At 38.2% G+C, this 24,380-nt stretch overlaps 1 protein-coding gene across 2 annotated transcripts in view; it reads left to right on the forward strand.

Moving 5' to 3' along the window:
• The first annotated feature begins 2,200 nt into the window (after nucleotides 1-2,200).
• Nucleotides 2,201-24,380, forward strand: part of wu:fb63a08 (zonadhesin) — a 53,834-nt gene continuing 31,654 nt past the window's right edge. Inside the window, exons 1-4 of one of the 2 annotated variants that reach the window (XM_061920098.1) lie at nucleotides 2,201-2,925; nucleotides 16,822-17,796; nucleotides 17,884-17,936; nucleotides 20,421-20,486. In XM_061920098.1, the coding sequence (XP_061776082.1) occupies nucleotides 17,720-17,796; nucleotides 17,884-17,936; nucleotides 20,421-20,486 (196 nt within the window). In that variant the 5' untranslated portion in view covers nucleotides 2,201-2,925; nucleotides 16,822-17,719. The remainder of the gene's footprint in view (nucleotides 2,926-16,821; nucleotides 17,797-17,883; nucleotides 17,937-20,420; nucleotides 20,487-24,380) is intronic. The other variant, XM_061920099.1, reaches the window with a different exon arrangement.

Below are 24,380 nucleotides of genomic sequence, written 5' to 3' on the forward strand. Positions count from 1 at the left end.
GGTGGTGCTTTTTTTATGAAAACCATATTGGGAGGGGACAAGGATATGTAGTTGTTTCAAGAAAGCCATTCAGTCGGTTATAGACCACTTTCTCAAATACTTTTGAAAATGTTGGTAAAATTGAAATTGGCCTATAATTGTTCATATTATTTTTATCACCTGATTTAAAAATTGGGTTTACTTTTGCCACTTTGGACATTTTGGGTACAATACCAGTACTAAGTGACAGGTTTATACAGTGACAAAGAGGATTTGTGATCACATTTGTTATGGCTTTCAAGATTTTGCTATATATCCTGTCCACTCCAACTGTATGTGACGACTTTAGGTCCATAATAATCGTATAAAGCTCATTGATGTCGGTTGGCTGCATGAAAAAGGAACGAGGGTAGCTGCCTGTTAAAAATTCTTTAAAGGAATACCCTGGACGTTGACTTACTTTACTTGATAGGTTTTCCCCAATGAAAGCAAAAAAGGTATTAAAACTATTGGCAAGATCAGCCCTATTTGACCCTGTATCCGGAACAACAGCGGCCTTATATCCCTTGTTGAGAACTCTATTCAACACGTTCCATGTTCTCCTACAATCCCCCTGCGATGCTTGTAATAGTTCAGAATAATAGTTGCGCTTACTTTTCCTGATAATATGAGTTAATTTATTTCTAAAATTTGTGTATTTTTCTTTGTTGACAGCGGTAGGGTTCAAAATATAACATTTATAGAGTTTATTCTTTTGTTTGATGGACTTTAAGATCCCCCTTGTAATCCAGGGATTTTTTTCTGAGGTATGATTTTTGATAGTTTTATCAGGGATTGTTTCCTGAATAGCATCCTGAATTATTTTAATCAGATTTTCATATGCAGCATCGGGACAGGTGCAATTAAACACAGAGTCCCATTGCCTGGCAAGCAGATTATTATTTAGGTGTTGAAGAGTTGTATTGTTGAGTATTTTGGTTTTACCTTTAGGAGGTGGGGGGGGGGGGGGGGGAGTTTTGCCAGAGTCAAAGAATAGCATTATGGGAAAGTGGTCTGTGATATCGGATTACACCACCCCTGTCACGAGCTTTGTATTCCGGATGTTAGTAATAATGTTATCGATTATTGTTTTTGAGGCATCTGTGACTCGAGTGAACCTAATGATGGTGGGGAAGAAGGAAGAGGAATGTAACGTGTTGATAAAGTTCAGTTTTGCTCCATCGTCCTTGGAAATATCAATATTAAAGTCTCCAAGAAGGATGCAGTTTTTGTTTAGTTTATTAAGACTGAGTAATAGTTCATCCAATTTGGAAAGAAAAGTGTCAAGAGGTGAATCAGGAGAACGATAGAGTACTCCAATAATTAACTTTTTTCCTTTGTCGTTGATCTCCGTGAACATGGATTCACAGAGATCATCTTCGAAGGTAATGTTGCATATTTTGGCATGAAGATTATTCCGGACATAGAGGTACACACCTCCACCCCTTCCACTGGGTCTATTTTTTGTATGTAAATTGTATCCATGCAGTCCAAACAGATCAATATATGAGGAATCAGAAAGCCACAATTCACCACAGGCAATAAAGTTAAACATACAGCTCATGTTGGAAAGTAGAGAGACTAAATCAGTGTGATGTTTATTCAGGCTTCTAATATTCAAATGTAAAAATGAGTAGTTGTAAAGATCATATAAGGACTTTACTTGCTCAGGGTCATAGACATTGCAGTTTATATTATTCTCAATACCAATACAGTGCTGTAAATCTCCAACTGTGTCAAGGTCTTCAAAACCTATAAAATAATATAAGAAAGTAGTCAGGTTTGCCTGCTGGACTGGCATTCAAATAGTAAACACACATACATGGACACTCCCATTCACACACACTTGTACCATACATACTGGAAAATGCTGCTTCCATTAAGCATTGGATCGCATCAATCCCCTTCAATGTAAGAATATGACATGAAATGCCATGAAAATAAACATTCCCGCACCTCCCCCAACCCGCCAACAACCCACCAAATGTCACGCGTAGTCACCCCAATGTGCATATAAGTCCCACCAAAACGTAAGAGTTCCTACTAAAGAGAAGAGGTCCCAACTAGCAGTCAGGTTTTGGACCAGTTCACAGGCACATCAGCGCCACTCTGTGGTGTAAAAGAAAATTACGGCCAATACGAGACCAAAACAATAACAAGAATGTCACGTGGGTATCAGAGCCAGGTGTAACCTGAGCTAATGTCACTTCAGAAAAAACAAAAACAGCAACCAACGCTGTTAACAATATGAGGAACATCAACTCATGGGATTGTACAAATTGTCTTTAAAGTGCAACGTGAAGGCATGGGCTGGTAGATCAGTTAGGAGAGATGTATAATGTTAATGTTATTCTGCTCCGAGAAAGTTAAGGTGTGTTAGCTAGCTAGCTAACATTAGCCTTACCGTGTAGCAAGACACGTTAGCCGCTTGCCGCCTCAGTAGCTGGCTCAACACCCAAGTTGGAGCTTGTGGCCCGGGTCGCGATGAATGCCTTCGCCTCATCGACCGAGGACAGGGATCTCCTGCCGGTCCCCACCATGATGGAAAGTTGGCCGGGTAGCGAAGGGCAGGTCTGAGACCTAGCTTGAAGAGCTTCGACATGACATCGCTGAAATCCTTTCGCTGGTCGACAACTTTGTGTGGATAATCCTCAAAGACCAAGATCGAGTGACCACGGAACTTCAGCTTTTCTCTCTATGACCGGGCATCCCGGATAACCGCGTCCTTTTCCTGGAACCTGAGGAGCTTGATGATAACCGGTTTCGGTCGCCAGCCTGCTGGAGGTTTGGGGGCAAGGGACCTGTGGGCGCGTTCGCATTCGGGTGGGGAGTCCAAGATGTCGCTGAAGACTTCCACCAGCATGTTGGAGAAGAAGGCAGTAGGTTGTGGACCCTCAATGGATTCAGGTAAGCCAATTATTTGGATATTATTGCGGCGGCTGCGGGACTCAAGGTCTAAAACTTTTGTTGCCAGCTTGGTATTTGTGCCTGCTAGTGCGGTAATGGATGTTTCCAGAGTTTGCATGCGGTTCTCCAGGTCATTTGCCGTAATCTCAAGATTTTGGAGTTCGCAGACACTGTGGCTTGTACGTCGTCCAGTTTGCTCTCTATAGCTGCAGGTGACGTTTTAAAATCTTCGGATAGAGATTCCCGATGAGACTCAAGCAAAGTGGAAAAAGACGCCATAGACAGTTCGGGTTCCGGATCAGTCTGATTTCCTCTGGTTTTCGGCACTTTTAGAGGAATCGGCGAATAAATATGTGCAAACAGCGAACTTATTGGTTTGATGTGTTGTTAGGAGAGAGTTAGTATCGGCAGATTTTAGGTTAATTAGTCATGAGGAGCGAGACGCGACACACTTAGCCTGCTACTATGCTGCCTGGGGTTCAATACCAAGAGGACCTGACATTTAAATTGTATATATTTCATATACCATCTAGGATTAGATGAGAGCAGAATAGTTCACTGAATGGTTGCCACAGTTGGTCTGTGCTTGAAGACAAATAATATCATTAGTAGATACGAGAAACCACACAGCTAAGACATGCAGCAGGTAAAACACATTGTTAAAGATAAAATACAAATAGTAGGAATTTGTTGTGGTTCAGACTGAGCTAATATTTGGCAGTAATCCAAACAGCTGTCTGCGTATCGACATGTGCACAGCAGAGGAGCTGCTTAAATACATGACCTGTCTCCCTTCAAAGGTCTGGATGTTTATTTCAATGTTTAACTAAGTTTGAAGTGAAGGTGGTTCCGTTAAAAGCTTCAGCTTTTTCATTAATTTGAATCCTAAATACTTCACGCAAACCTCTTGATGAACAAGAAAAAAATATTTTTTTTTGCCATTCTTCATCTCCACTCTGTTTCTGCCTGTACAGTATGTGCTAGGTGTGTGTGTGAGTGTGTGTGTGTGTGTGTGTGTGTGTGTGTGTGTGTGTGTGTGTGTGTGTGTGTGTGTGTGTGCGTGATCATTAAATATGCGCCTCAGCTCTGTACGTCACCGCCGTTTTCAAAGGGAGTTTGGTACCGTTGTTAACTCTTTCGTACCAAAGTACTTTATTAATACCGTTGTTAACTCATTAGTACCAAAGTACTTTATTAGTACCGTTTTTAACTCATTAGTAACAAAGTACTTTATTAGTACTTTTGTTAACTCATTAGTACAGTCGTTAACTTATTTGTACCAAAGTACTTTATCAGTACCATTGTAACCTCATTAGTACGAAAATACTTTCTTAGTACCGTTGTTAACTCATTAGTACCGTTGTTAACCCATTTATACTAATGCACTTTATTAGTACCGTTGGTAAGTCATTAGTACCGAGGTTCTTTATTGGTACTGTTGTTAACTCATTAGTACCAAAGTACTTTATTAGTATAGTTGATAACTCATTAGTACCAATGTACTTCATTAGTATCGTTGTTAACTCATTAGTACCAAAGTACTTTATTAGTACTGTTTTTAACTCATTAGTACCAAAGTACTTTATTAGTACTTTTGTTAACTCAATAACACCGTTGTTAACTCATTCGTACCAAAGTACTTTATTAGTACCGTTGGTAACTCATTAGTACAGTCGTTAACTTATTTGTACCAAAGTACTTTATCAGTACCATTGTAAACTCATTAGTACCAAAATACTTTATTAGTACCGTTGTTAACTCATTAGTACCGTTGTTAACCCATTAATACCAATTCACTTTATTAGTACCGTTGTTAACTCATTAGCACCAAGGTACTTTATTAGTACCGTTGGTAACTCGTTAGTACCAAAGTACTTTATTAGTACTATTGATAACTAATTAGTACCAATGATCTTCATTAGTACCGTTATTAACTCATTAGTACCAAACTGCTTTATTATTACCGTTGTTAACTCGTTGGTACCAAAGTACTTTATTAGTACCGTTATTAACTCATTAGTACCAAACTACTTTATTAGTACCGTTGTTAACGCATTTGTACCAAAGTACTTTGTTAGTACCCTTGTGAACTCATTAGTACCAAAGTACTTTATTAGTAACGTTTTTAACTCAGTAGTATCAAAGTACTTTATCAGTACCATTGTAAACTCATTAGTACCAAAGTATTTTATTAGTACTGTTGTTAACTCATTTGTACCATTGTTTACCCATTAATCCCAATGTACTTTATTAGTACCGTTGTTAACTCATTAGTACCAAAGTACTTTATTAGTACAGTTGGTAACTCATTGGTACCGTTGTTAACTCATTAGTACCAAAGTACTTTATTAGTACTGTTGTTAACTCATTAGTACCAAATGACTTTATTAGTATCATTGTTAACTCATTAGTACCAAGGTACTTCATTAGTACCGTTGTTAACTAAATTTGATCAAGGTACTTCATTAGTACTGTTGTTAACTTATTAGTACCGTTGTTAACTCATTAGTACCAAAGTAATTTATTAGTACTGTTGTTAACTCATTTGTACCAAAGTGCTTTATTAGTACCGTTGTTACCTCATTTGTACCGAGGTACCTAATTAGTAGCGTTGTTAACTCCTTAGTACCGTTGTTAACTCATTTGTACCAAAGTACTTTATTAGTATTGTTGTTAAATCATTAGTACTAAAGTACTTTTCTAGTACCGTTTTAACTCATTAGTACCGAGGTACTAGATTAGTACCGTTGTTAAATCATTAGTACTAAAGTACTTTATTAGTACCGTTTTCAACTTATTAGTAACAAAGTACTTTATTAGTACCGTTGTTAACTCAATATTATCAACGTACTTTATTAGTACCATTGTTAAATCATTAGTACCAAATTACTTTATTAGTTCCGTTGTTAACTCATTAGTACCAAAGTACTTTATTATTAATATTATCTCATTAGTACCTTAGGCCCTTATTAGTACTTTTGTTAACTCATTACTACCAAAGTACTTTATTAGTACCATTTTTAATTCATTAGTACCAAGGTACTTTATCAGTACCGTTGTTAACTCATTAGTATAAAAGTACTTTATTAGTACCGTTGTTAAATCATTAGTACCAAATTACTTTATCAGTACCGTTGTTAACTCATCAGTACCAAAGTACTTCATTAGTCTTTTTGTTACCTCTTTAGTACCTTAGGTACTTATTAGTACTGTTGTTAGCTCATTAGTAGTAAGTACTTTATTAGTACCATTGTTAACTTATTAATACCAAAGTACTTTATTAGTACCGTTGTTAATTCATTATTATCAAAATACTTTATTAATACAATTGTTAATTCATTAGTACTGAGGTACTTTATTAGTACCGAGGTACTTTATTAGTACCGTTGTTAACTCATTAGTACCATTGTTAACTCATTCATACCAAAGTACTTTATTAGTACCGTTGTGAACTCAGTAGTACCAAAGTACTTCATTAGTACCGTTGTTAACTCATTAGTACCGTTGTTAACTCAATAATACCAATGCACTTTATTAGTACTGTCATTAACTCATAAGTACAAAAGTACTTTATCAGTACTCTTGGTAACTTATTAGTACCGAGGTACTTTATTAGTACCGTTGTTAAATCATTAGTACCAAAGTACTTTATTAGCACCGTTGTTAACTCATTTGTACCAAAGTACTTTATTTGTACTGTTGTTACCTCGTTAGTACCTAAGGTACTTTAATAGTACCGTTGTTAACTCATTAGTACTGTTTTGGCAAACTGTACACAAGGCCAAAGCCTTCACCCTCACAGAAGGCCTCATGTCCAAATGTGAGTTTGGCTCCCATTTCCCCCAGAAGACACAACTGGAAGTACAGACACAATTTCCCAACAGCTGAAGACCATCAGTAATCAGGAAGGCTCTCACCTGAAGCAATCAAATCCACTCCTTTGAAGTCTGCAGCTCCAGCTCAAACTTCAGGCCAACAAACAATGCTCGAGAACAATTTACCAAATACAGAAGTGACAATTGTTTACAGAGACCAGGGTGGCTGACGGTGAGATGACTTTATTTTATTCTGATGTTTGGATTTGATATGTTGAATTTATTTTAATTGGCAAGTGGTTGGTTGTTAAATGTTTAAAAGTCAAATCCAAGCTGTTAAGGGTAACTATATGTACTTTTGGAAACACTTTTACTTTAAAAATGCTTTATTGTAATTTGTGTATATTGGTCTCTAATTGATTGTGTATTTGTCCACCTTTTCTAAAGGTTTTTCACCTTACAGATATTTAATTTAAAAAAAAGAGACAATAAAGTCCAAAAATAAAAGGAGTAACAATGATTTGTCTCATCATTGGATTAAAACAAAGAGTGAAGTCCCAGTGAAACCCCTGGTCAAAATGTCAAAAGCCTTTTCAAGTTAGGGGAGAACAAAAACAAACAAACATTACTTGACAAGTACCAAGGTACCTTATTAGTACCGTTGTTAACTCATTTGCACCAAGGTATTGTAATATCTGTGATATGTGTATTTGTGTACTGTGTCTTTAAGAGTGTGGTGAACGCGCATGCGCGTGTGAGTGGCGGAGAAGTGTCAGTGTGTGTGTAAGCGTGAGTTGTGGCTAACAGCAGCTCGTGTATGTGTGTGCATTACTTTGGTACTACGAGAAGTTACCGCTTGTTAATAAAGCGATTGAACGGTGCATCCTCGTTTGACTCCTTCACCACCGCGGGCATTACATTGGTGTCAGAAGCAGGGGCGTCACTAGACCTAATACTGTACTGGGGCACACCTGGGGCACAAATAATTCATGAGAGCGTGCAAAGCGCGCAAGCAAAAACATTTTTAGCGTTTATGTGACTCCTTCACCACCGCGGGCATTACAGTATTTTATTACTACTGTTAACTCATTAATACCAATGTACTTTATTAGTACCGTTGTTAACTCATTAGTACCAAGGTGTTTTATTACTACCGTTAACTCATTAATACCAATGTACTTTATTAGTACCGTTGTTAACTTATTAGTACCAAGGTATTTTATTACTACCGTTAACTCATTAATACCAATGTACTTTATTAGTACCATTGTTAACTCATTAGTACCAAAGTACTTTTTTATTACTGTTGTTAACTCATTAGTACCAAGGTATTTTATTAGTACCGTTGTTAACTCATTAATACCAATGTACTTTATTAGTACCGTTGTTAACTCCTTTGTACCAATGTACTTTATTAGTACCGTTGTTAACTCCTTTGTACCAAAGTACTTTATTAGTACCTTTGTTAACTCCTTTGTACCAAAGTACTTTATTAGTACCGTTGTTAATTCATTAGTACCAAAGTACTTTATAGTACCGTTGTTAACTCATTAATACCAAGGTATTTTTTTAGTACCGTTAACTCATTCGTACCAAAGTACTTTTTTAGTACCGTTGTTAACTCATTAATACCAAGGTACTTTATTAGTACCATTATATCGCACAACCGTATTGCATTGATATTCTACCCTTGTGAGAAAACAATAGTACACTGGGGGCCAAACTTGTGATTTGCATGACTGAGGCGTCCCTCAAAGCACCCATTTAAGTTATCTCCTTTACACATCTTTTTTCATAATTTCCTTTTTTTTCAGAGTCAGTATAGTCATGTGTTCCATTTCTTTAGTTATACTACTAGTCTTCCTCAAGGTTCCCTTGTAGGTCCAGTTTCGTAATAGTTGAAAGTTTTCCCGAAAGTCCTAAAATACTCCTGTAACTGATCAAATAAATAAACCAAAATCAAACGTCTACTGTAGAGCACGTTGGTTCTCTGGACATACAAAATAAAATGAATAGTGACAGGAGAAGTCCACAGCTTTCTGGAAATGTTTGAGTTGAATATCCCTGATACATTGTAGGTTGTGTTAGAAGTTACTTTATAGATGAAATATTTAAAACAGCCGAGACAGATAAAACCTGCGTTATATCTTGAGAAACTAGCCTGGGGTAAAAGAGTTGCCTCACTTCAATCTTGATATATTTTTTTATTATAACTTGCACAATGACGTCATAAAAACTGTAGTAAATAATGGATACTCTACAGCTCCTGAACAGAGAGTTCCTTTGCTTGGAAAAGACTCATGTTTGTCATGTGGGACTCTCCCTGTATCCACACACACAGGCTGGGCTTAATAAATGTAAAAGTCTCTCTTATCTCTTTTACTGCCCGCTTGTATGCGGTGTGGCGCTATCTCCTCGACGCACAGTGTACTAACTCGCACTTGAGTTGGCTTTTGTTACATTATCAGGTCAAACACATGACTCGTCAGGTACTTACAGCGGAACATGGGTTGCATAATACACTATATTGCCAAAAGTATTTGGCCACCCATCCAAATGATCAGAGTCAGGTGTCTTAATCACTTGGCCACAGGTGTATAAAACCAAGCACTTAATCATGAAGACTGTTTCTTCAAACATTTGTTGAAATATTGGGCCCCTCTCAGTGATACCTGTGCAACAAATCCAGTCGTGAAATTTCCTCACTCCTAAATATTCCAAAGTCAAATGTCGGCTTTATTACAATAAAATGGAAGAGTTTGGGAACAACAGCAACTCAGCCACCAAGTGGTAGGCCACGTAAACTGACAGAGAGGGGTCAGCGGATGCACAGTCAGTTGATACAGAGCTTCATGGAATGGGTTTCCATGGCCGGTCAGCTGCATCTAAGCCATACATCACCAAGTCCAATGCAAAGCGTGGGATGCAGTGGTGTAAAGCATGTCGCCACTGGACTCTAAAGCAGTGGAGACGCCTTCTCTGGAGTGATGAATCACGCTTTTCCATATGGCAGTCTGATGGATGAGTCTAGGTTTGGAGATTGCCATGAGAACGGTACATTTCGGAGTGTGAAATTTGGTGGAGGAGGAATTATGGTTTGGGGTTGTTTTTCAGTAGTTGGGCTTGACCCTTTAGTTCCAGTGAAAGTAACCTTGAATGCTCCAGCATACTAATATATTCTGGACTATTCCATGCTTCCAACCTTGTGGGAACACTTTGGAGTAGGCCCCTTCCTTTTCCAACATGACTGTGCACCAGTGCACAAAGCAAGGTCCATAAAAACATGAATGACATAGTCTGGTGTGGATGAATTTGACTGGACTGCACAGAGTCCTGACCTGGACCCGATAGACCACCTTTGGGATGAATTAGAACGGAGACTGAGAGCCAGGCCTTCTCGACCAACATCAGTGTGTGACTTAACCAATGCACTTTTGGAAGAATGGTGGAAAATTCCTATGAATCTCCCATCAGTCCTGCATCGTGTTCACTTGTGACAGCCAGGTAATAACTAAATGTCCTCCAATAAGCACACAATTGTCTTGTGTTTTAGTCAAGTCATTTACAAATGCTAGTAGCTAGCTGCTACACTACACAAGCTAGACACACATAACACGTGTCCTTAACGATATTGCAACAATGGTCAGGTAGAGGATCAAATGTCATATTACTTACAGACTCAAAGTCATAAAGGCGGAATTTAATAAGAAAGTATCTAGTAACAAAAGTGTCTGCATCATTATATTTGAGGTGTTGTGATTGTGACTTAATTATTGTGGCAATTAAGGTTTTGCCAAAAAACTATTACCAGTCAAGTTAATCTAAAGACAGTATAAGTAATTTCTCGAAAGTTCATGATAAATAAATTTGTGTTTTTCATACACACTATTGTTTTCTAACTCATTTCCCTCAATCAAACCTTTTCTAACATAGCACATTACAAAATGATAAAAGCATGTTCTGTGATTCCTGCTGATATTGCATCAGATCAATATTGGTATTGGCCAATAGTCAAAAAAATAAATCACTGAAGCGAAAGCTTCAGGATACGTCTAATAAGATGAAAGGCAGAAAAAATACTTTAAAATCGTAATGTTAAAAAATAAGAGAAAGTGGCAATCTTCCAGTAAAAACTATTGCAGTTTTGGGGGGGAATTTGCAAAGTTACAAGAATACAATTCCAACAGTTACAAAGTTACAAGAATAAATTAAAAAAAAGTTGAATTATTACAAAAATACATCCCTAATGTTCTGGAAAACGCTACAACATCATGGGATTAAGAATAAAGACGTAAATTTCCGTGAATAAATGTATAATATTACAAGAAAAAATATCTAATATTCCCAGAATAAAATCGCAAAGTAACGACAATAAAGTTTTGAAAATGAAAAAGTAAATTTCTGAAATTAAAGTTGTGATATTACAAGCAGTTGTGTAGAATTTAACTTGAAACGATTCCTCTTTGCCATCCTTTAAAAATAATTCACTCAACATAAAACAAATAGTTTATATTACAAAAATAAAATCACAAAGCTACAAAACCAGTTTCCACATGAGTTGGGAAATTGTGTTAGATGTGAATATAAACGGAATACAATGATTTGCAAATCCTTTTCAACCCATATTCAATTGAATGCACTACAAAGACAAGATATTGGATGTTCAAACTCATAAACTTTATTTTTTTTTTTTGCAAATAATAACTAACTTAGAATTTCATGGCTGCAACACGTGCCAAAGTAGTTGGGAAAGGGCATGTTCACCACTGTGTGGGATCATTTTTTCTTTTAACAACACTCAATACACGTTTGGGAACTGAGGAAACTAATTGTTGAAGCTTTGAAAGTGGAATTCTTTCCCATTCTTGTTTTATGTAGAGCTTCAGTCGTTCAATAGTCCGGGGTCTCCGCTGTCGTATTTTACGCTTCATAATGTGCCACATATTTTCCATGGGAGACAGATCTGGACTGCAGGCGGGCCAGGAAAGTACCCACACTTTTTTTTTTTTAAGAAGCCGCACTGTTGTAACATGTGCTGAATGTGGCCTGGCATTGTCTTGTTGAAACAAGCAGGGGCGTCCATGAAAAAGACGGCGCTTAGATAGCAGCATATATTGTTCCAAAACCTGTATGTACCTTTCAGAATTATTGGTGCCTTCACAGATGTGTAATTTACCCATGCCTTGGGCGGTAATGCACCCCCGTACCATCACAGATGCTGGCTTTTGAACTTTGTGTGGATAACAGTCTGGATGGTTCGCTTCCCCTTTGGTCCGGATGACACAATGTCGAATATTTCCAAAAACAATTTGAAATGTCGACTCGTTAGACCACAGAACACTTTTCCACTTTGCGTCAGTCCATCCTAGATGATCTCGGGCCCAGAGAAGCCGACGGCGTTTCTGGATGTTGTCGATAAATGGCTTTCGTTTTGCATAGTAGAGCTTTAACTTGCATTTACAGATGTAGGGGAGAACTGTATTTAGTGACAGTGGTTTTCTGTAGTGTTCCTGAGCCCATGTGGTGATATCTTTTAGAGATTGATGTCGGTTTATGATACAGTGCCGTCTGAGGGCTCGAAGGTCACAGTCATTCAATGTTGGTTTCCGGCCATGCTGCTTACGTGGAGTGATTTCTCCAGATTATCTGAACCTTTTGATGATATTATGGACTGTAGATGTTGAAATCCCTAAATTTCTTGCAATTGCACTTTGAGAAACGTTGTTCTTAAACTGTTTGACTATTTGCTCACGCAGTTGTGGACAAAGGGGTGTACCTCACCCCATCCTTTCTTGTGAAAGACTGAGCATTTTTTGGGAACCTGCTTTTATACCCAGCTGTTCCCAATTAACCAGCACACCTGTGGGATGTTCCATGTAAGTGTTTGATGAGCATTCCTCAACTTTATCAGTATTTATTGCCACCTTTCCCAACTTATTTGGCACGTGTTGCTGGCATCAAATTATAAAGTTAATCATTATTTGCAAAAAAAAAATGTTTATCAGTTTGAACATTAAATATGTTGTCTTTGTAGCATTTTCAACTGAATATGGGTTTAAAAATGTTTTCAAATCATTGCATTTCGTTTATATTTACATCCAACACAATTTCCCAACTCATATGGAAACGGGGTTTGTATGGAAATAAAGACGTATTGTTTTGAACATAAAGTTGCAACATCGAGGAGGGGAAAAATTTGCTAAATTATAAAAATGTTAGTCTTAACGTTACAAAGTTACAAGAAAAATACATGATTTTCCCAAAAATTAAGTTGAACATTAACATGAATAAAAACGTTAATATTACAAGAACTAAATAGCCGAGTAACAAAAATAAAATCCCTTAAAGTTTCCAAAAAAAAGTTACATTTCCGAAAATACATTTGTAATATTACAAACTCCGTTTCCATATGAGTTGGGAAATTGAGTTAGATGTAAATATAAACGGAATACAATGATTTGCTAATCATTTTCAACCCATATTCAGTTGAATATGCTACAAAGACATCATATTTGATGTTCAAACTGATAAACATTTTTTTTTGCAAATAATCATTAACTTTAGAATTTTATGCAAGCAAGGTGGCAATAAATACTGATAAAGTTGAGGAACAACGTTTCTCAAAGTGTAATTGCAAGAAATTTAGGGATTCCAACATCTACGGTCCATAATATCATCAAAAGGTTCCCAGAATCTGGAGAAATCACTCCATGTAAGCGGTATGGCCGTAAACCAACATTGAATGACCGTGACCTTCGATCCCTCAGATGGCACTGTATCAAAAACTGACATCAATCTCTAAAAGCTATCACCACATGGGCTCAGGAACACTTCAGAAAACCACTGTCACTAAATACAGTTTGTCGCTACGTCTGTAAGTGCAAGTTAAAGCTCTACTAGGCAAAGCAAAAGCAATTTATCAACAACATCCAGAAACGCCGCCGGCTTCATCTAAGATGGACTGATGCAAAGTGGAAAAGTGTTCTATGGTCTGACCAATCCAAATTTCAAATTGTTTTTGGAAATATTCAACATTGTGTCATGTTGGCAAAAAGGGGAAGCGAACCATTCAGACTGTTATCCACACAAAGTTCAAAAGCCAGCACCGGTGATTGTATGGGGGTGCATTAGTGCCCAAGGCATGGGTAATTTACACATCTGTGAAGGCACCATTAATGCTGAAAGGTACATACAGGTTTTGGAACAACATATGCTGCCATCTAAGCGCCGTCTTTTTCATGGACGCCCCTGCTTATTTCAGCAAGACAATGCCAAGCAACATTCAGCAAGTGTTACAACAGCGTGGCTTCGTAAAAAAAGAGTGTGGGTACTTCCGTGGCCCGCCTGCAGTCCAGACCTGTCTCCCATGGAAAATGTGTGGCGCATTATGAAGCATAAAATACGACAGCGGAGACACCGGACTATTGAACGACTGAAGCTCGACATAAAACAAGAATGGGAAAGAATTCCACCTTTCAAAGCTTCAACAATTAGTTTCCTCAGTTCCCAAACGTTTATTGAATGTTGTTAAAAGAAAAGGTGATGTAACACAGTGGCTAACATGCCTTTTCCCAACTACTTTGGCACGTGTTGCAGCCATGAAATTCAAAGTTAATTATTATTTGCAAAAAAAAAAGTAAAGTTTATGAGTTTGAACATCAAATATCTTGTCTTTGTAGTGCATTCAACTAAATATGGGTTGAAAAGGATTTGCAAATCATTGTATTTCGTTTATATTTACATCCAACACAATTTCCCAACTCATATGGAAACGGGGTTTGTACACGAAGAAAGCTAATATTCTGAGAATAAAATTGCAAAGTTACAATAGGAGAATAAAGTTGTAATAATATACAAAAATGTCATGAGATTGCGAGAATTAAAGGTTGTGCTAGTATTGTTGTGAGTTAATTATTAACTTGACATGATTCTTATCCATCCATTTTGAAGCATTTTACACTCAAAATCAAATTGTTCAGATTACCTGATATTTTCATAATTATTTGACTTTAATGTATCTATATGTATGTATATATATATATATATATATATATATATATATATATATATATATATAATCCGTTCATGAATGAGTATATCCGTTCGGCCACCGTGTTCAACGGAGAAGTCTGTTGTGTATATATATATATATATATATATATATATATATATATATATATATATATATATATATATATATATATACACCCCTCCCCCATCTTACGAATTATGAGGTCTCAAGTTTGGCAAGTCTTGGTATAAGATTGACATTCCTAGTAGAGAGTATGGTTAAAGAGTATACCAGAACTAGTATAGTACCGCGACACTAATGAATTATAGTCAGTACTATGCCGCCTCTAATAATTACTGATCACCCGCCCCGCCCCCGATACTAGCCAACATCCAGCCACAGTGTTTTAGCTACTTCTAAATCACTAATCCTCTCCTCCATGGCGACAAATAAAGTAAGTTTCTTACAAGTAACATTATCACTGCAGGATGAGGAATAGCTAAACGTGCTTCACTACACACCTTAGGAGGATACTATAGCTCACCGGCGTCACTGCTAAAAAAAGTTAGAGGGCTGAATGTAAACAAACGCTGTGGGTGGGTCTATACCTGATATCCACTGTAATCAGTGTATCTAGTTGATACTACTATGATTACATCGATATTTTTTAGCATCACAAAATCTTTTAGTTTTTAAAAAAATTATATTATGTTTATAAACTCAGTTAATAGGTCCGAGGACACATGAGGACTTTGAATATGACCAATGTATGATCCTGTAACTAATTGGCATCGGATCGATACCCAAATTTGTGGTATCATCCAAAACTAATGTAAAGTATCAAACAAGATAAGAATAGGTGATTATTACATTGTAACAGAAGTGTACATAGAACATGTTATAACAGGAAATAAGCAGATATTAACACTAAAAAAACAAGTGGATTAATTATTTTTTTTTTTACAGCTTGCTCCTCATAATGTAGACAAAATAATAGAATGATAAATGACACAATATGTTACTGCATACGTCAGCAGACTAATTAGGAGTCTTTGTTTGTTTACTTACTACTAAAAGACAAGTTGTTTACTATGTTCACAATTTTATCTAAGGACTAAATTACTATAATAAATCTGTTTAATGTACCCTAAGATCTTTTGTTCAAATAAAGACAATTTTTTGTGGTCCCCTTTATTTAGATTATTATTGTTACCAAAATATTGGCAGTAGGACAACCTTAGAAGAGAGTATTTATTATATTTATTATAAGGCCTACTAAAACCCACTACTACCCATCACGCAGTCTGATAGTTTATATATCAATGATGAAATATTAACATTGCAACACATGCCAATACGGCCTTTTTAGTTTACTAAAGTACAATTTTAAATTTCCCTGGAGTTTCGTCCTGGAAACGTCGTGTAATGATGACGTGTACGCAAGACGTCACGGGTTTTTTTTAGGGACGGCGTGGCGCAGTGGAAGAGTGGCCGTGCGCAACCCGAGGGTCACTGGTTCAAATCCCACCTAGAACCAACCTCGTCACGTCCGTTGAGTCCTGAGCAAGACACTTCACCCTTGCTCCTGATGGGTGGCGCCTTGCATGGCAGCTCCCTCCATCAGTGTGTGAATGTGTGTGTGAATGGGTAAATGTGGAAGTAGTGTCAAAGCGCTTTGAGTACCTTGAAGGTAGAAAAGCGCTATACAAGTACAACCCATTTATCATTTATTTATTTTTAGGAAGTATGGGCGCTTAAAAGTCATCTGCTTAAATGGCATAATTACACAGTATTTTGGACATCTGTGTTGCTGAATCTTTCGCAATTTGTTCAATTAATATTGGAGAAGTCACAGTAGAAAGATGGAGTTGGGAAGCTTTAGCCTTTAGCCACACAAACACACTGTGATTCCTTGCTTAAAATTCCTGGAGGTCAAACGTTAGTATGGATCAGAGCGCGGTCAAGCGAACATGAATCAAGACGGAATGTCAACCAACAGGTTTCGGTGAGAAAATTGTGGTTAAAAAGTCGATTCTTTCCGGAGAAAAGCTGAGCTTGTGTCGTCCATAGCTGCCGTCGACTCCCCTGAGACACTGCGCGTCAAGACACCCGTGGAGACACCCTTCCGACTATCAGGTACTATTTAACTCAGTAAAACACTAGCAACACAATAGAAAGAAAAGGGATTTCCCAGAATTATCCTAGTAAATGTGTCTAAAAACATTGGAATCTGTCCCAATAGCGTTTTTTTTTTTTTACTTTTTTTTTTCTAGTCCGTCGCTATCAATATCCTCAAACACAAATCTTTCATCCTCGCTCAAATCAATGGGGAAATTTTCGTTTTCTCAGTCCGAATAGCACTTTTTTGTTGGAGGCGCCCATTAAAAACAATGTGGGGATGTAAAGAGCCATCAAACATGTGACATCATCGTCTGCGACTTCCGGTAGAGGCAGGGGTTTTCTCTTAGCACCTAAAGTTGCGAAATTTATCGTGGATGTTCTCTACTAAATCCGTTCAGTAAAAATATGGATATATCGCGAAATGATCAAGTATGACACATAGAATGGACCTGCTATCCCCGTTTAAATAAGAAAATCTCATTTCAGTAGGTCTTTAAAAAGAAAAAAAACTGCTAACCTCCAGTGTATGTTTCTGATAATTGCACTGTATCTCCTTAGCATGTTTGTTTTATGACCTAGCAACACTAAAACGCTGACCTTATCTACGACTGCTTCCTGTAAGTGTCGTCAGTGAAGAACCTTCCTTTCACCAGAAGGCTCCGCCCCCTGCTGTGCTAACCTGGGTCAGCACTGGGCTATAAATGCCCCATGCTTTGTTCCCAGAGTGACAAGGTCTTGCGCTGGCAGTTAAAAGGTCACATTTATGAAAGTTTGCTGCAAAAGTGCCTCATCAATAGTCATTGTGAAGCATTAGTAAGAGAATATATCTGGCGTTGAGGGACCAGCCATGCTTCGACACTTCCATCGGGGTTTGTTGGCCACGGCGACTCTACTCTTCCTAACTCAGACTGGCACTCGGTGCAGGTAAGAACTCACTCTTGTCATTTTTATTTAAGATGACATGTTTTCTTGCAGGGGAGTACACTAATTCAATATTATTTCCAATTTCAGGGCAGAAGATGACATGTCACCTGTTGCATTACCAGAGTGGAGAAGAGATACAGGTACGGTCGCAATCAAAAGTTTACATACACTTGTAAAGAACATAGTGTCATGGCTGTCTTGAGTTTACAATAATTTCTACAACTCGTGATAGAGTGATTGGAGCATATACTTGTTGGTCACAAAGAAAACATTCATGAAGTTTGGTTCTTTTATGAATTTATTTTGGGTCTTTTGAAAATGTGACCAAATCTGCTGGGTCAAAAGTATACATACAGCAATGTTAATATTTGGTTACATGTCCCTTGGCAAGTTTCACTGTAATAAAGCGCTTTTGGTAGCCATCCACAAGCTTCTAGTAAGCTTCCGGTTGAATTTTTGTCCACTTCTCTTGAAAAAATTGGTGTAGTTCAGCTAAATTTGTTGGTTTTCTGACATAGACTTGTTTCTTCAGCATTGTCCACAGTGGGAAGAACATTCTAAAACCTTAATTCTAGCCTGATTTAGCCATTCCTTTACCACTTTTGACATGTATTTGGGGACATTGTCCTGTTGGAACACCCAACTGGGCCCCAAACCCAACCTCCGGGCCGATGATTTTAGGTTGTCCTGAAAGAATTTCGAGGCAATCCTCCTTTTTCATTCTCCCATTTAAACGGGAACATTATCACAATTTCAAAAGGGTTAAAAACAATAAAAATCAATTCCCAGTGTACTTTTTGAAGTTTTTTTCAAAATTTTACCGGTCCCGGAATATCCCTAAAAAAAGTTTTAAAGTGCTTGATTTTCACTATTTGCGATGCGACTATCCATTTCCCTGTGACGTCATACAGTGCTGCAAATGTAAACAAACAAACTGGCAGATAGCACAGCAAGATATAGCGACATTAGTTCGGATTCAGACTCGGATCTCAGCGGTTTAAGCGATTCAACAGATTACGCATGTGTTGAAACGGATGGTTGGAGTATGAAAGTATTGAAGACGAACCTGAAGCTATTGAGCGAATAGCTATTGACGCTATTCATAGCCATAGCATGGCCGAATCGCTGCGTTAGCATCGCCGGTAAAATGTGCGGACCAAACGATCAGGACTTTCGCATTTGGTGACCCTTGAGCAACTTAAATCCTTCGATTGGTGTTTTTTTCGCATTAAATGTGGGTGGAAGGAAACGTAATATAGTTGCAAATGCATCTGCAGGTTATCCATACATCTCTGTGCCATGTCTGCTTTAGCACCGTCGGTAAATAGCATGTTAGCATCGGTTAGCGTAGCATGTTAGCATCGATTAGCTGGCAGTCAACATCAACAAAAATCACCTTTGTGAATTCGTTGACGTTATCGTTGCAAATGCATCTGCAGGTTATCCATACATCTCTGTGCCATGTCTGCTTTAGCACAGCCGGTAAATAACATGTTTGCGTCAATTAGCGTAGCATGTTAGCATCGATTAGGTGGCAGTCACACCGCAACCAAATATGTCTGATTAGCACATAAGTCAACAATATCAACAAAACTCACCTTTGTGATTTCGTTGACTTTATCGTTGCAAATGCATCTGCAGGTTATCCATGCATCTGTGCCATGTCTGTCATTGCCGTTAAATTGTGGAGACACTCCGGTACATTCAATGGGGGTCTGGCGGCAGACACTTTCACATCTTCGGGCCAGTGGTGCAACTTGAATCCCTCCCTGTTAGTGTTGTTACACCCTCCGACAACACGCCGACAAGGCATGATGTCTCCAAAGTTCCAAAAAATAGTCGGAAAAACGGAAAATAACAGAGCTGAGACCCAATGTTTGCAATGTGTTGAAAATGAAAATTTCGGCTGTATTACCTCGGAGACGTCACATTCTGACGTCATCGCAAGAAGAGCGATAAACAGAAAGGCGTTTAATTCGCCAAAATTCACCCATTTAGAGTAAGGAAATCGGTTAAAAAAATATATGGTCTTTTTTCTGCACCATCAAGGTATATATTGACGCTTACATAGGTCTGGTGATAACGTTCCCCTTTAAAGCACCAGTTTCATTGGCATTAAAACAGGCCCAGAGCATAATACTACCACCACCATGCTTGATGGTAGGTTTGGTGTTCCTGGGATTAAAGGCCTCACCGTTTCTCCTCCAAACATATCGCTGAGTATTGTGGCCAAACAACTACATTTTTGTTTCATCTGACATCACATGGACAAAGATAAGACCTTCTGGAGGAAAGTTCTGTAGTCAGATGAATTGAATCACGACTGTTTGTGGTCTTTGTTCTACCACATTTTCTCACAACAGACATTAAAGATTTAATTTGGATAATCTTTAATTTCCAGAATATGTTATACAATGTTCATTTAATTCCCTCGATGAAGCGTGTGATTGGACAATGCATCACAAAAGTTATTGTAACTGAAAATCAGCTATGACATTGTATTAGCCTATAGCATTAGACTGTTTGTTTTTCTTGGTTAGGATAGAGAAAATCAATCATTTTTATACATGGGTAAAGTTATTCTTTGTTCTCTGTCGTCTTTTTTTTTTTTTTCCCCAATTCAGCCGAGCCCAAAGGGAGAGACGTACCTCCAACGACAATTTCCTCCTCTCCAACAGCAAATCAAACTTGTAAGAGAGTTGAACTTTTTCTCTGAAGTAGTTACAGCATAGGCGCTGATCTACATTTCTGCCAGTGGGTGCTCGGTGTGTATATTAATGTTGTCACCTTACCAATATTTCGGTACCGTTACCAAAAGAATTTCGGTACTTTTCGGTACTTTTTTAAATAAAGGAGACCACAATAAATGTCATTATTGGCTTTATTTTAACAAAAAAACTTACGGTACATTAAACAAATGTTTTTTATTGCAATTTAGTCCTTAAATAAAATACTGAACATAATAAACAACTTGTCTTTTAGTAGTAAACAAACATCCATCCATCCAACCATCTTCTAAAACAAACAAAGACTACTAATTAGTCTGCTGGCGCATGCAGTAACATATTGCGTCATTTATATTCTATTATTTTGTCAAACTATTAAGGACAAGTGGTAGAAAATTAAATATTAATCTACCTGTTCATTTACTGTTAATATCTACTTACTTTATGTTTCAACATGTTCTACCTACACTTCTGTTCAAATGTAGTAACCACTTATTCTTCTGTTGTTTGATACTTTACATTAGATTTGGATTATACTACAAATTTCAAGTAGTTACAGGATCATAATTTTGTCATATTCAAAGTCCTCATGTGTCCAGGGACATAATATAAATTTTAAAAAACGAAAGGAGATTTTGTGATGTTAAACAATATCGATGTAATCAGAGTAGTATCGACTAGTTCCGCTATTGTACGTGGTATCTTTACAGTGGATGTTAGCTGTAGATCAACCAATGGCATTTGTTTATACTGTTGCGTCCCAGAAGAGTTGGTGCTGTAGGGAATTCTGGGAATTTGTTCTGTAGTGTTTATGTTGTGTTGCGGTGCAACTAATCTTCCGAAATGTGTTGGTCGTTGTTTTTTAGTGTGGTTTCACTATATGGCACATGTTTATGATAGTGTTGGCATTGTTCATACTGCCACCCTTAGTGTGACATGTATTGCTGTCAAGCAAGTATGCCCTGTATTTGATTGTGAGCTTTGTGTTCATAGTCAAGATGCTTGTCATTAACTTATTATCAGGCACAATTAGGACTTGTTAAACTTTGTTAAAGTTGAAGTACCAATGAATATCACACATACTATTAGTGTGGCGAAATTATTCTCTGCATTCGATCCATCACCCTTGATCAACCCGTGGGAGGTGAGGGGAGCAGTGTGCAGCAGCGGCGTCGCGCCGTGGAATAATTTTTGGTGATTTAACTCCCAATTCCAACCTTTGATGCTGAGTGCCAAGCAGGGAGGGAATGAGTCCCATATTTATCGTCTTTGGTATGACTCGGCTGGGGTTTGAACTCACAACCTACAGATCTCAGGGCGGACACTCTAACCACTGGGCCACTGAGTATTAGTAATCATATGCTATTTATTTTTGTGACTTTTTTATCATGTAAACGGACCAATGACCCCACAAAATTAACAAGTTTGACTTTTCTAAAATTATTTAAAAGAATAAGTTGCTTACAATTCCACGTGGGATCAGCGCCTATAAGTTACAGTATGACTGTTATTGTTTGGGAGCCTAGTCAATAGTTGGATTGTTAATAGTAGGGATGTTTCCATCAAGGTTTTATGCTACGGATAACAATGATTGAATGAGATCGGCCGATACCAATACAGAACACAGGTGTCTTTCAATTCATTTAAAGGCCTACTGAAATGAGATTTTCTTATTTAAACGGGGATAGCAGGTTCATTCTATGTGTCATACTTGATCATTTTGCAATATTGCCATATTTTTGCTGAAAGGATTCAGTAGAGAACATCCACGATAAAGTTCGCAACTGGAGAAAAGCCCTGCCTCTACCGGAAGTCGCAGACGATGACGTCACATGTTGATGGCTCCTCACATATTCACATTGTTTTTAATGGGAGCCTCCAACAAAAACAGCTATTCAGACTGAGAAAACGACAATTTCCCCATTTAATTTGAGCGAAAATGAAAGATTCGTGTTTAAGGATATTGTTAGCGACGGACTAGAAAAAAAAAAAAGTTATAAAAAAAAAACGCGATTGCAATCGCGTTGCATTGAGACGGATTCATATGTTTTTAGAGACATTTACTAGGATAATTCTGGGAAATCCCTTATCTTTCTATTGTGTTGCTAGTGTTTTAGTGAGTTTAACAGTACCTGATAGTCGGAAGTGTACGTCCACGGCCGGGTGTTGACGCGCAGTGTCTCGGGGGAAGTCGACGGCAGCTGTATGGTCGGCACAAGCTCAGCTGATATCCGGTAAGAGGCGACTTTTTAACCACAATTTTCTCACCGAAACCTGCTGGTTGACATGTAGTCCAAGATGGCGGCGCCCGGACGGGCTGCAACATCGCGGAGCTCTTGCTAAAGATGGAACATTTGGCAGAAATACCGGACAATTCTGCAAACTTCATGGCTGGCTCACATCGTGGTCACTCCGTGATCACGTACGACCTCCAGACACTTCTGGATGTGGACATATCGGGCCGTTTTGGACTGATAGACGCGTGCTTGTTAGACGTGCTAACTAGCATGGGAATACTTCGGCGGCTACATCCAGCGGCCTGTGAAGCAGGGGAGTATAGTAGCAGCGGGGGCCGTCTATGGAGCAGACGCCAACGGTGTGATCGGGAACGCGGATGTCGAGCGGGGCTAAAAACAAAGCAGAAGGCTAATCCCCACAGAACACCACTTCCCTCCATCCTGGAGCCGGATTTAAATGGAAGATGCGAGACTACTGGTCTGGGTAAGGAGTCAGTTAAATTAGAACACGTTTTTTCTGCTTTGATTGTTTCAGAGTTGGACGTGTGTTCTACCGACGTGGCAAACTATGATGCGTGCAGTTTATCAAAGCAACAAACAAACAATCGGAACATGCGTTCTACTGAGTTGGCTAACCATGATGCGTGCAGTTTATCAAAGGAACACTCAAACAATCGGAAAATTCCCGTCGTATCAATTCCTAGATATGGTCGTAATTATACTAAATACACTGGGCATAATAAACACAACATTATTAATATTGCTACTACGGATAATTTCATCAAAAATTCCCTAAAACAGCCCACTACCTATAATATAGGTTTTTTAAACATAAGATCATTGTCTCCCAAAACGTTGTTAGTTAATGATATTATCAGAGACAACAATCTTAACGTCATCGGTCTCAGCGAAACCTGGCTTAAACCAAACAACTTTTTTGCGCTAAATGAGGCATGTCCTCCTAACTTTACACATGCGCGTATTGCCCGTCCTCTTAAAAGGGTTGGGGGGGGGTCGCACTAATATACAACGAAAACTTTAACCTTAGTCCTAACATAAATAATAAATATACATCGTTTAAGGTGCTTACTATGAGGTCTGTCACACCGCTGCCTCTACACCTGGCTGTTATCTACCGCCCCCCAGGGCCCTATTCGGACTTTATCAATGAATTCTCAGAGTTCGTTGCTGATCTAGTGACACACGCCGATAATATAATCATAATGGGGGACTTTAATATCCATATGAATACCCCATCGGACCCACCGTGCGTAGCGCTCCAGACTATAATTGATAGCTGTGGTCTCACACAAATAATAAATGAACCCACGCATCGCAACGGTAATACGATAGACCTAGTTAACTTTGATTGGACAAAGTTACGATACTCCCGTATACTAAAGTATTGTCCGATCATTACCTTATAAAATTCGAGGTTCAGACGCATGTTCGTCAAACTAATAATAATTATAACTGCTATAGCAACCGCAACATTAATACGGCCACAACGACAACTCTTGCTGACCTACTGCCCTCGGTAATGGCACCATTCCCAAAATATGTGGGCTCTATTGATAACCTCACTAACAACTTTAACGACGCCCTGCGCGAAACCATTGAT

The sequence above is a fragment of the Nerophis ophidion genome, linkage group LG14 (genome assembly GCF_033978795.1).
Source record: "Nerophis ophidion isolate RoL-2023_Sa linkage group LG14, RoL_Noph_v1.0, whole genome shotgun sequence".
Taxonomy (NCBI): Eukaryota; Metazoa; Chordata; class Actinopteri; order Syngnathiformes; family Syngnathidae; genus Nerophis; species Nerophis ophidion.